Here is a 13538-nt window from a genome sequence, read left to right on the forward strand (position 1 = left end):
TCCAGAAGGTGAGAAGCCTGAGGGAGTAAAGGAGGCAGGATGGGGAGGAGGAATGACCAAACTCAACCATCAGTAATCCTTCTCTTTTCACTTAGGGTTGATATCAGAGACTGTTCTCTGGGTCCCTCTCCTAAGACCCAGGTGGCCCCCCACATTGCCTTTACTTACCTCTCCCATTCTGGGTAGTTGTAGGGGGTGCCCTGCTGGTTAACACTTTCTTTGTTGGGGTTTGTGTGAGCAAGAACTCTGGAAAGGAAGGGAGGGTGACAAATGGATCTTTCTGTTCTCCATCCTCACACCCACAGGTGTATAAGTAGCAGGGCATGAACCCCTAAGGTGCCTGCTCCTCAGGGCCTTTGGTCACACAAAGGATAAAAGCCGGGGATAGGAGAGGTGAAAGGGCCCCCTGGGTCCAGGAAGCAGTAGCTTTAGAGGAGTTCTTCTAGTTCTTAAAGCAGCATCACATCACCTGAGACCTTGTTAGAAAGGGAAATTCTCAGGCTCAACCCCACCCCTGCAGAAGGAGAAACTGGGATGGGGCCATAGTCTGAGCCTTCCAGGGGATTTTCTTGAAAATTAAAACCACTGCTCTCAAGGTCAAAGCCCTCAGAAGTTTCTGCTGTAACTCTATGCCAAGTGGACCTGTGGCCAGTGTTGACCCCAATCATCTGATTTAAAAAATGAGAAGGGGGCCGAGACCGGTTTGGCTCAGTGGATAGAGCGTCGGCCTGCGGACAGAAAGGTCCCAGGTTCGAGTCCGGTGAAGGGCATGTACCTGGGTTGCGGGCACATCCCCAGTGGGGGATGTGCAGGAGGCAGCTGATCGGTGTCTCTCTCTCATCGATGTTTCTAACTTTCTATCTCTCTCCCTTCCTCTCTGTAAAAAATCAATAAAATATATTTAAAAAAAAAATGAGAAGGGGACTTTGCTGGAACAAAGTCCTACATGGAAGGAGTAATGTTGAGTTTTGACCAAAGCCACACACTGAGCTAGAAGCACCACTGGGGTCCAGGGCTCTTGGCCAGACTGGAGCTCTTCCCCAACACAATGCAATGCGGCCACTGGCTTGGTCTTCTACATGGAACAGTGTTATCGCTGGGAAGTCCCTTCATTCATCTAGCCTTCAGCCCCGCTATCTGACACAGCCGGCCCTCTAGGTCACAGGACTCTGCTCACCGTCACACAGGACAGCCACATCCTCGTAGTGAAAGCAGTTGTGGACTCCCCAACCTCGGCTGCCGCACTCGCTCAGAGCAGCTTCCTGCCCACGGCAGTCCACGTTGTCCAGCAGGATGGGGCCTCGGCCCTGCCCAAAGGCAAGGGGCCTCGGCACGGGGAGCGCCAGGCCGCAGCCCAGCTGACGACATACCACATTGGCGTCCACCACGTCCCAGTCATCGTCACAAACGCTGCCCCAGGAGCCACCATGCAGGACCTCCAGACGCCCCCGGCAGCGGCTCGGACCCCCCACCAACCTCAGTTCTGTGGAGAGGGTTGAACTGGCACCTGGGGGATCCCTGGGTCCAACCTACAGGATGCCCATCTTGCCATGAAGTTATGGGAGCCTTAACAACAGTCCCTTCTAGATCTCATTTCTCCCTTCCTATATATTGGGGAGACTGGTGCAGTCCCTTTGGGGCATCTAAAACAATAGAGGTCTTCTGTCTGAGCATCTGAGTACCTGGGGTCGGAGTAGGGGGGATGGGGAGGAAGGAGCAGGGGCACCTACCTGGAAAAGGCAGTGGGGTGGGCTGTAGGGCACTGGCTGAAACAGAGTGGGGAGAGCATTGGCCCCCTCTTCCATCATGCCCCTCCTCTTCACTACTCCTACTTCCCCCAAGTCTCACCTCTTGCCCTGACTGTCCCAGTTGGCCTCCTTGCTTCACCCTCTCCCATTGGTCATGGAGGACCCAGAGAGAGCTGCCTAAGACAGATCTGTTTATCCCCACTCCGCTGCTAAATTTCTCAAACACTCCTCTTTTCTTATAGGAGTCCCAGTCCCTGAGCTTTCTCTACAAAGCCTTCTAGTATCTTCTGACCAGCCTCACCTTCTTAATATCCCATCAGTCTTGTCTCCAGGATTTGAACCATGCAGTCTCCTCTGGTCAATCCTGCTCATTACAGCCCTCTCGAGTCTTCAAGACCTGGCTCAGAACCCCCTCCTCCAGAAAGCCTTCCTGGAGCCCTCAGCTAAAAGTGTTCTCTGTTCCTTCTGAGTCACTGGGCACCACACACACTCCCCTTTCTGGGCCTCCTGCCTGGCAATGTGTCCATGCCTGTCTCATCTTGGGGTCCCACAGAGCCCTCTGCCCGGAGCCTGTTATTCCGCAGATGCTCAGTAGCTCTGCTTTACGTGTGTGAACTGGTTTTGGGGTTCATTGTGATTCCCCCCCAAAGCTTTACCTAGATGAGTCCTTCTGCTTCAGTTCTCGTGAATGTACATTCCAGGCACTGTGCTCACTGCTCTATGTGGCCTGGCCCACTTCATCATCAAGACAACTTATAAAGTAGGTAGGATTTTGCAGATGGGGAAACTTCAGGTTTAGTGAGGTTAGGCAACTTGCTCAAGGCCACACAGCAAAAGGTAGAACTGGGATTCCAACCGAAATCGCCACACTCGCCTTCACCTTACAATTCTGAGTACGTGGCCTGAGAGGCAGGGAGTAAACAGGGAAACTGGCCTACCAAGGGAAATTGAAAACTCCATAATAGTCCACTTGTGCACAAGCTATTACTGTGTTTAGACACTTTCACGTACATCACTTCAGAGAATCCTTATAATAATGCTCTGAGACATGTACTGAGGTACCCATTTTACAGATGAAAAAAACCGAGACTTGGTTTCTTCATTTTTTAAGTTAGGATAGTCCCTAAGTCATTTGTTTCATATATCCGACCAGCTGCCTTTCCAACAGCCATTAGTAAGCCCATCCCCTTTCCCTCCTTTCCTATTTCCAATGTCCCTTAACTGCCCATACTCTGTGCACATTGATCCCTCACCTCCAGCACTGAGCCTTCCGCTTCTCCAAGTCAGACCCTTAGCTCTAATCAACCCTGGACAGATGTCGGAGATGGAAAGAATGTTGGAAACTGCCTCATTTACAAACCACCTCCCACCATAATTTTACAGCTGGGAAAACTGCGAGTCAGAAAGGGAAGTGGTTGGGGTTAGGGGGACAGCACTCACCCAGTGGCAAGAGGAGGAGGAAGGATAGGGCTGGGGGGATAGGTGCAGGTACTGTACTCCTGTCTCCAGGGCTCCACCCCCTGTTCTGATCTGGTTGGGGACCAATTAGAATTTCTGCTTCCTTGTGTGTCCAGTCAGTCGATGGCCTTTCTAATGGTTCCATCACGGAGCTGGTGAAGAAGTCACAGCAGGAACATCTGGAATTAAAAATTCCAAGTCACTTCTTCCAGCTGGAAGGTCCCAGTGAGAGCTTCAGGGGGAAGTGATATTTCCACTTGGGTTTGGCATTCTGCGTGGAGGCAGCAGGAGCAACAGCTGGGAGATGAGAAGGAAGGGAGCACAGATGGAAGCTAATGAGGAGTTAGGTCTGGCTGGAGCAGTGAGTGTGTGAAAATGAATGGTGGGAGATGAAGTTGGAAGGTTGCCTGGGTCCAAACCCAGAAAGGCCACGTAGCTGTGCCCAGGACTGAGTTTATCCTCCAGGGCAGTGCATCCCAAAGGCAACCCACATCAATTTAGGGGGAGATAAATGAATATTTATGGTTTTATTTTCATTGCTTTTTTTTTTTTTAAACAATGCCTTCTATTTATGGCAAAGGATCCTGGTTTTCCATTTATTGGAACAACATAAAGTTTCTCTTTAAAGTTAATTTAAATCAGAAGAAATGAGTCAATTAAAAAGTCAAGGAAATATAGTTCCTACGACTCACAAATATGCAAAACAGTGGTGAAGGGCTGAGAGAATAAATGCCATTTGGGATGCTCTGTCTTTCGGGGATGAGAAGCCCTTGAGGATTTGTTGTTGTTAAGTTTTGGATTGAGGTATACAAATAAAAAGTACTGAAGCCATAAGTGTAGAACTCAGTGAACATTTACATCACGTAACCAGCATCCCAGAAACACCCCCAGGCCTGCTTTCTTCACATACAAAACAGGGGTGGGGTGCAGGCTGAGGGGATAGTTCTGTTTTCAATACATTGAGAGTGCAGGTCCATGGGTGCCCCTCCCAGCACACACACCCCTCCCCCATCTCTCCCTGGCTGTGCCTCGGCCCTGGCATACAAAGAGTCTGGTTGGAGAGAGGATGAAAACCTATCTGGATGTGGGCACGGGGTTTTCAATACCCCATTCATGGGGCCTAGGACAGCCCCCAGTGGAATAATCAGCTTTTGTCCTCCCTTTGCCTGGCCTGGAGACAGCTGGGAGATGGGAGTTGAGAGCTGTGAGTAGGGGGAGCCACAGTCCAATCTTTGCTGAGGAGATCCATAGTGATGGGGGTCTGCCCCCCACTTCCTGGGCCTCAGGACACGCAACATTCAGGCTGCTGGGACGCTTGCCTCCAGGTCAGGTCAGCCCCACCCATAAGAATATGGGACACCCAGTTTCTAGGGAGCCTGGCTGGGAATCCTCAAGTCACCCCACTGTATCCCCTGCCACCCCAGGCTAGGGGTGATGGAGAAGGGTCCTTGATCCTGATCCCCACTGACCTCAAGTCCCAGCTGACCCAAAGAGCTCCCAGTGGGCTCTTGGGGCCTGCCTACCTCCAGCTCCACACTTGGCCCCAAGCCTGCTTCTGCCTCACTCCCTGGGAACCTTGGTCAAAGTGAAGGTTAACCATTCCCTGCCCTGTTTGAACTTGGCTCTCTAAAGCAGTGGTCGCCAACCTTTCGGACCTCACGCACCACCAGTGGTCCACGGACCACCAGTTGGCGACCGCTGCTCTAAAGCACTCTCGCTCCCTCCCCACCCTTCATGAGTACACCTTTTGCCCTGAACTGTCTCTTTAAGTGCAGGGCAGGCAGGCAGCATAACACAACTCCACCAGCTCCACCAACTACTACCTACTCTGTGTGACCTCACCTTGCTAAGTAAGACTCACTGTCCTCATCTGTGAAACGGGGTTAGTAATACACTTACCTCTTACAGTTGTTGCTGGGTTAAATAAGTTTATAAAAGGGGTAGCTCAGTGTCTGACGCACTGTAAGTACGGCAGCTATTCACAATCTTCCCATCTAGACTATGAATCCTTGAAGGCAGGGACTGACTAGGTTTTATTCAATAGCAGTACCTGGCCCAGGATGGGTACACAGGAAATGTTTATTGAATGACTGAATGAAGTTTAGTGCTGCAGAATCATGGAATGAAGCAGTCAGAAGGGGTCTGGGAGATCATCAAGAACAACTCCACATCTGACAGTGGAAAACTTTTACACCCCCCCACCCCCCCAATTCATACCTGGGAGAATGCTCTGGGCTCTTTCTGTCCCTTCTTCTACAGTCAATGCAAGGTCAAATCACTTTTTCTGCCCCCAGAAGTTTAGGAGGGTGTAGGATCCCCCAAATGCAAATCAACGCAGATCTTTCTTCCTTTCTTTCCAAAGCTGGAAGGTGAGCAGAGGCAACGTCTCTGTCCATGGAGCTGCTGGTGGCCCCAGCCTGTCCCCACCCAGCCTTAGGGGCAGAGGGAGGCAAAGGGAGAGTGGAGGTGTCCTGCACAGTCTGGAGCAGCCCTAGAGAAGGGGCATCCAGGCAGAGGAGGAGCTGTAAGGGGGGAGGGGGGGGCTGGCTTGGGCACTCAGGGCCAGGCAGCCCCTCCTTCCCCTCCCCCCAACTCCAGGTCTCAGGTTTCAGAAATGCCTGGGTTGGTCTCCACCCCTTTGCAGGGCAGCCAAGCATCCCTGATCTCCTGTGATGGCCCTGATTCAACCCCTTAGTCCTGTTGCCTGGGGAGTTCCTTTTACCAAGACCTGCCCCACAGCCCACCTGGGGGCTTGGAAACATGGCCACAGGGGCCGGAGTGTGCATGGTGAGTTTTCCACGTAGGTGGGGGCTCTGATTTTGCTACTGATTTTATCTTACTGTGGTTCCTCTTGAATTCTGGTACCTTTTGGGCCTTTGTAGTTATAGGTGACAGGAAGTGTGGCATGTGGCTTATTCTATAGTTTATACCTTCAGCAAAATGCTGCACCTTCTCCCTGGAACCACAGAGCTGGAGGCCCTGCAGGGCGGTTCCCAAACCTGACTTATGCATCCCATCATGGCCAAGGGCACTCTTTTCCCCATGTGTTTTTAATTTATTTTTAATTTTATTTTTTTTAAATCCTCACCCAAGGATATTTTTCCATTAATTTTTTAGAGAGAGTGAAAGAGAGGAAAAGACAGAGAGAAATATTTTTTTAATAAAGGACATTTTATTATTTATTTATTTATTTATTGTTAATCCTTACTGGAGGATATTTTCCATTGATTTTTAGGGAGAGTGGACGAGAGACGGAAAGACAGAAACATCGATGTGAGAGAAATACATCAATTGATTGCCTCCTGTACACGCCTTGACCAGGGCCCGGGGCGGGAAGGAGCCTGCAACTGAGGTACATGCCCTTGACCAGAATTGAACCCAGGACCTTTAGGTCCACAGGCCACGGCCCTATCCACTGAGCCAAACCAGCTAGGGCCAAAGGGCACTTTTAAAAATATAAAAGGTGTCCCAAAAATGTATATACATACTTTGAATAATTATAAAGGCAGTGTTTATTAAAATACATTTCATTTTCAATATTGAGCTATCAGCTGTTAAAGTGTCTATACATTTTTTGGGGACACCCTGTATATAGATTATTGCTTCTACTACTTCTGTCTCAAAGATTCTGATCAAGCAGTTCAGGGATGGTTTCCCCCTAAAAGTGTATTTCTCAAAAGCCTCTGAGGCTCAAACATGTTTGGGGACTGGGGTTTAGCTAAAGCGGTTTATGTTGCCGGTGGGAAGACCAAGGCCAAGAGCGGAAAATGGAGACGCAGCCCATGCACGTAGAAGGACTTAGTTTCCTGACTCTCAGATCTCATCTTGCTTCCCACTTTTCAGAAAAAGAAAACTCTCTGATGGGAGGTCTGCCATCACCCTGCTTTCATTCCTCCTTCTCTCCTGCCTTTCCTTCCTCCCTGGCCGGAGGAACCACTCCCCCTCAGTCCAGACCTCATCTCCTTCTGCCTTCACAGGGACCTCCCTCTCTCCATCTGGGTGTCTTTTCCCTTCCCTAGTCATCTGCTCTTTCCCAACTGGATTCTTCACTTTGAGTTTCTAAGCACACTCTGCTCTCTATCATTAAAAGCAAACAACAGCCTGGCTGGTGTGGCTCAGTGGTTGAGCATCAATCCATGAACCAGGAGGTCACGGTTCCATTCCCCGTCAGGGCACATGGCAGGCTGCAGGCTCAATCCCCAGTGTAGGGTGTGCAGGAGGCAGTTGATCAATGATTCTCCCTCATCATTGATGTTTCTATCTCTCCCTCCCTTTCCCTTCCTCTCTGAAATTAAAAAAAAAAAAAGCAAAAAAAAAAAAAGAAAGCAAACAACAGAAAACCCTTCCCACCTGTGTTGGTTGGGTCTTCAGGTGCTGGTACCCCTGCCATGCTCTGTCACTGCCTGGGAAATGCCCGGCAAGAGTGTGGTCTCGGCTCAAATGCTGCAGAGCTTCCGGAAGGTGCTAGACAGGAGGCTGTCAGCTGACTGAATTCCTCACATCTCATCAGCAAGTTCCTTCTCCAGGGCAGGTCTGAGCAGCACTTCTGCAAGGCTGCCACTGGCCTCACAGCCCCTCCTCCAGCCAGTGCCCACCCCTCTCCTTCCCATCACAGCCACACTTCTCTAAAGAGCTGCCTGCACACATCTCATTTCCTTGTCTCTCACTCACTGCTCAGCTTGCTCCAGTCTGCCTTCTGGCCTCACTACTCCACTGAGGCAATTTTTCCCAAGGTCACCAGTGACCTTCGTGTCATGAGATTCAAGGGCCTATTTTCATCCCTTGTTTTATAGTTAGAAGATGAGCTCTGATATGATAACAGAGAGAACCTGTATTCTTCAGTTTTTGCTGTGATAAGAAGCAAAACAAACAATCCTTAAATTGCATAGCTTAAAGCAGCGATTTTCAACCGGTGTGCCACAAGAATTTTTAAAACGGGCAAATTCTGATTATTTAGTCAGGGGCTCGGATCGCTTTTCCTTGAGACTGTAAAATTTAAAAAAAAATGACAACAGACAACACAACAATAGCTGTTTGGTATGAATGAATCAAAATGATAATTTTTTTTGTCAGATGGGCAAAAAAATATTTTTTTTTTGGTGTGCTGCAGAATTTTAGTATTAGTTTGTGCTGCAGAATTTTAGTATTCGTTTATGTGTGCCATCAGATGAAAAATCGCTGGTTTAAAGCAAAAATTACTTTCCTCCCATGGTTCTGCATGTTGGCTGTGATGGTTCTATTTCAGGCTGTGGGTTGGGTTCAGGTCTGTTTTATTAGCCTCTCATTCCAGGATCCAGGAAAGGAACAGCAGTTTCCTAGGGCATGCTCTTCCTGTAGAGGAGGCTGGAACCCAGAAACCAAACCAGGCCACACAAGCATATCTAAAGTCTGCTTTGGCATGATACACATCCCATATGCTCATATTTTGTTGTCTAAAGCAAGTCACATGGCCAAGCCTGTGATCTATCAGTGGGCAGGGGAAATATATCCCTCTCATAAAGGGGAAGAGGAGAGAGAATGAATGCCAGTATTTGCTGAAAAGTAGTATAATCTACCAGAAAATAACAGGCTTGAACAATATCCAAATGTATTTTTCCCTTTCACTTACAAGTCCTGGTAGGAGATCTAGAACTGGAGATCTAGAGCTCAGGATTGTTAAGGATCCAAATTCCTTCTCTTTTACTGCTCTGCCATTCTTTTCTTTTTTTGAAGTCCTCACCCAAGGATATGTTTATTGATGAGAGAGAGAGAAACATCAATGTGAGAGAGAAACATCGGTTGCCTCCTGTACATGCCCCAATTAGGGATTGAACCCTCAACCTAGGTATGTGTCCTGACCGGGAATCAAACCTACAACATTTTTGGTGTACAGGAAGATGCTCTAACCAACCGAGCCACTGGCTGGGACATTCTGCCATTCTTGATATAGGGCTTCCTTCTCATGCTCCAAGAGTGCTGCTCTAGCCTCTGCCATCAAGCTTTTATTTTAGCCAATGTATCAGTCAGATCGGGCTGCCCATCAAAATATCATAGACTGTAGCAGAAACAACAGAAATTTATTTTCTCACAGTTCTGGAGGCTGTAAAGTCCAAGATCAAGGTTCTGGCAGGATTTGGTTTCTGGTGAAGATTCTCTTCCTGGCTTGCAGTTAGCCACCTTCTCACCGAGTCCTCACATGGGAGGGAAAAGCACTCTTTGGTGTCTCTTCTTATAAGGGCACTAATCCTATGGGATCATGGCCCCATCCTTATGACCTCATTGAATATTAATTACCCCTTAAAGGCCCTATTTCCATGCAAGGTCATATTTGGGGTTAGGGATTCAACATAAATTTTAGAGGACATATTCAGTCCATGAAAGAAAATTAAAAATGGAAAGAAAGGAGAACCAGAGGGCATGCTCAAGCTTTTTCCTTAGAGGGTATGACCACACCCTTCAGCTTGTACCTCATGGCTAGAACTTCGTCTCATGGCCACAACCCAGCTGTGAATTCCATTATTGCAAAGAAGAGAAAGCAGATACCAGGGGACATCTACAGCTTCCGTGTTGTCCTTGTATTACTCGCTATCTCAGCAGCATTTGATACTCTATTAGGGACAGTGCCTTTGGCTACAAGGAACAGAAAACACAAATCAAAATCACTCAAAAAGGGGTTTATCTCACTGAACAAGAAGTCAGAGTGAGCCCATTTCAGGACTGGTTAATTCAGTCGAGTGACAGCATCAGGAACCCAAGTCCTTCCTATCAGCCTACACTGCCAACATCAGCAAGTTGGCTGCTCTTCTTCTTCTTCTTTTTTAAATATATCTTATTGATATTTTACAGAGAGGAAGGGAGAGGGATAGAGAGTTATAAACATCGATGAGAGAGGAACATCGATCAGCTGCCTCCTGCACACCTCCTACTGGGGATGTGCCTGCAACCAAGGTACATGCCCTTGACCAGAATCGAACCTGGGACCCTTCAGTCCACAGGCTGACGCTCTATCCACCGAGCCAAACCGGTCAGGGCTTGGCTGCTCTTTTTGGTGGCTTTCCTCGTGGCTCAAGATGGTGGCCTCAGTTCAGAGTATCTCATGAACAAGACAATGTTCAGAGCCAGAAGAGGGGAAACATCTCTATCTTGTGTCCTGTTTTAAAAGCTAAGAAGAGTTTCCCAGAAAGCCCCCAACAGATATCCCCTCATGCCTTGTTAGCTTTATCCAGTTACCTGCCCATTGTAAAGAGTGACAGGCAAGTGGAGGGGAGCGCTAGGCTCAATCCCCGGCCTTCTTCTCTGTCCATACTCCCTCTTTAGCAGACCTCGAACAAGCTCAAGATGTATGACTCTTTGGTTTTGAGTATATTCACAACCATCACCATTACCTAATTCCAGAATATTTTCATCACCCCAAAAAGAAACCCTGTACCCATTAGAAGTCAATCCCTCTTCCCATTCCCTCAGGCCTTTGGCAACCACTAATTTACTTCCTATCTTTATGGATTTGCTTATTCTGGACATTTCAGATAAAGAGAATTTATATATTCCTATCTAGAATATATAAAGAACTCTCAAAATTCAACATTAAAGAACCAAACACTCTAGTTAGACAATGGGGAAGCCATAAAGAGACATTTCACCAAAGAGTACATCCAGTTGGCAAATGAACAAATGAAAAGATAGTCAACAGCACTCTCGCCTGTTACTCTCCCACTCTCATCCTTGGGTGGCTTCTCATTAGAATGAGATCTAAAGGCCTACAAGGTCTTTCATGAATTGGTCCCTGGCTGCCTCTCTGAGTTCATCTCCCTCCACTCCCTCTCATTCATTCTGCTCAGCCACGCTGGCCTCCTCGATATTCCTGGACATACAAACCTGCTTCTACCTCAGGGCCTTTGTACTTGCAATTCCCTTGGCCTGGAGTTGTCTTTCCCCAGGTATTCACACAACTCACTCCCTCACCTCACTCAAATGTCACTCCCTCAGAATGTCCTTTCCTGACCACCCTCTCCAAATTAGCAGTCCCCATCATTCTCCATCCTCACAGTTCTGTTAAAAAAGAAAAAAAAGTGATGGTCCTGAAACTTCAGCTTCACACCCCTGACTAGCAGGTGAGCAGGGGTCTAAACACCAGTCAGTCAAGCACTTACACAGAGTCTTGGAAAGTGTTCAAATAGTCCTTTGCTTCCAGTTCAAGAAACATAGTCTGTGCAGCTTGACCCCTGAGAAAGGTACACAAGTGCCTTTGGCCTAGATATTTTGAAAAGCTTATATATATGCCTAGAAGAAAATGCCGGGAAGGACTCACCACAAACTGCTAATTATTCCGGGATTTGTGTGACAGGGTGGTGACCTCACACGCCATAATGGCACAGGCGGCAATTCCGTCCATGGGGAGAAATTTGAGGATGAGAACTTCGTCTTGAAACATGCAGGTCCTGGCATCTTGTCCAAGGCAAATGCTGGACCGAACACAAACGGCTCCCAGTGTTTCATCTGTGCTGCCAAGACTGAGTGGTCGGATGGCAAGCATGTGGTCTTCGCCAGGTGAAGGAAGGCCGGGACATTGCGACAGCCGTGGCGCTTTGGGTCCAGTGATGGCAAGACCAGCAAGACGTGCTGACTGGGGACAACTCTAACAAATCTGACTTGTGTTTTATCTTAACCACCAGACCATTCCTTCTGTAGCTCAGGGGAGCACCCCTTCACCCCGATTTGCTTGGAATGTTCTATAATCTTTGTGCTCTTGCCAGTTTATTGGGTTCCATAATTTCCTTACCCCTTCCCAGTCTGACTGGATTGCAGAGTTAAGTTTATGATTATGAAATAAAAACTAAACAGTTGTCTGTCAAAAAAACCAAAACACCACTTAATCCTTTGTAGTTAATAAAGAATCTTTAGAGAGAAACTTTGAAACTATGCATTCAAACTTCCATCAAACTAGGTTTATTGTAGTAAAACATACATACCATAAAAGTTACCATTTTAACCAATTTTAAGTGCACAATTCAGTACATTCACATTGTTGTGCAACCATCACTATTATCCATCTTCAGAACTTTTCCTCCAGTTTTATCAAGATATAAGTGACATATAACATTTTAGAAGTTTAAGGTGTACAGCACATTGATTTGATACTGATATTGCTAAATATCATCACCATAGATTTAGCTAACATCTCCATCATGCCATCAACTAATTTTTTAACATGCATGGATAATTCTTGCCTGAATCTATTACTATGATGATTACAAATGGTTATTAGCTGGCATTCTAGTGTAAGGAAATTTCAATTTTACAGGAAAAGTTTTCCCACCTATGTGTTTTTATCATCAGCACGATGCTCATGGATATTTATTCAGTGTGTAGTTTTTATTGTCCTATTCATTTGCACAGTTGTCCCCAGTTGGGCCAGTGGGATTACCTCCCTCTGCCCCCCCAACCCCCAGTCACCACCACCATTCAGTTTGCTCTTGTGTTCTTTTGACACATCCTTGTCATTTTGTAAGCATTTTTTTTTTTTGGCTTAACAGTATGTTCCAGAGTCTCCTTACCCTTGAATCAGCCAACTTTCCAAGGATCCCTGTGTTCTGCTTTTACAGAGGAATAGTACTTAGAAACCAACATCTGGGCGATAAGGAATGTTAAGAAAAATGCTATGCTCTGGGCTGGTGGCCGGGCCTTTGGTGCATTCTGGCCACCAGAGGGCAGCACTTCCCAGAAAAAAAAATGCAAAAGACCCAGGATCTGGCTTGGGCTGGGCAGGTCATGCTTCCTGATGAAGGTGTCTCTAGTTCTCTTTCCAAAAAAGAGAATCTCTCTCTCTCTCTCTCTCTCTCTCTCTCTCTCTCTCTCTCTCTCAAAAACAGAAACAAAAAAAGACTCTCTCTCTCTCTCTCTCTCTCTCTCTCTCAAAAACAGAAACAAAAAAAGAGAAACACAAGCCCATACCACTTGCTAACCACCACTCCATGCATATAAAGACACCCCTATCGCCCTAGCTGGTTTGGCTCAGTGGATAGAGCATTGGCCTGAGGACTGAAAAGGGTCCTGGGTTTGATTCCTGTCAAGGGCACATGCCCCAGTTGCAGGCTCAATCCCCAGTGGGGGGCGTGCCGGAAGCAGCCATCAATGATTCTATCTCATCATTGATGTTTCTATCTCTCTCTGCCTCTCCCTTCCTCTCTGAAATCAATAAAAAAATTTTTTTTTTAAAAAGACACCCCTATCCTCATCAGACTCCCCCCACCAGTACATGCCTCATCTGACCCTCACCACTTTCTTCATATCTTTTGTTCTGAAGTCTTCTCAGGGGGTTAGCTCTGAGGCAGAGAGCAAGAGGGGGTGGATATG

At 47.4% G+C, this 13538-nt stretch overlaps 1 protein-coding gene across 1 annotated transcript in view; it reads right to left on the reverse strand.

The window, feature by feature from the left end:
• SSC4D (scavenger receptor cysteine rich family, 4 domains) overlaps window positions 1–5706 on the reverse strand; it is an 11588-nt gene extending 5882 nt beyond the window's left edge. Inside the window, 5 exon segments of the mRNA XM_015570241.1 lie at window positions 169–246; window positions 1178–1483; window positions 1731–1766; window positions 3189–3385; window positions 5424–5706. Coding sequence (XP_015425727.1) covers window positions 169–246; window positions 1178–1483; window positions 1731–1766; window positions 3189–3351 — 583 coding nt within the window. The 5' untranslated portion in view covers window positions 3352–3385; window positions 5424–5706.
• Between the last annotated feature and the right edge of the window lie 7832 nt (window positions 5707–13538).

Source organism: Myotis davidii, unplaced genomic scaffold (genome assembly GCF_000327345.1).
Source record: "Myotis davidii unplaced genomic scaffold, ASM32734v1 scaffold726, whole genome shotgun sequence".
NCBI classification, from domain to species: Eukaryota; Metazoa; Chordata; class Mammalia; order Chiroptera; family Vespertilionidae; genus Myotis; species Myotis davidii.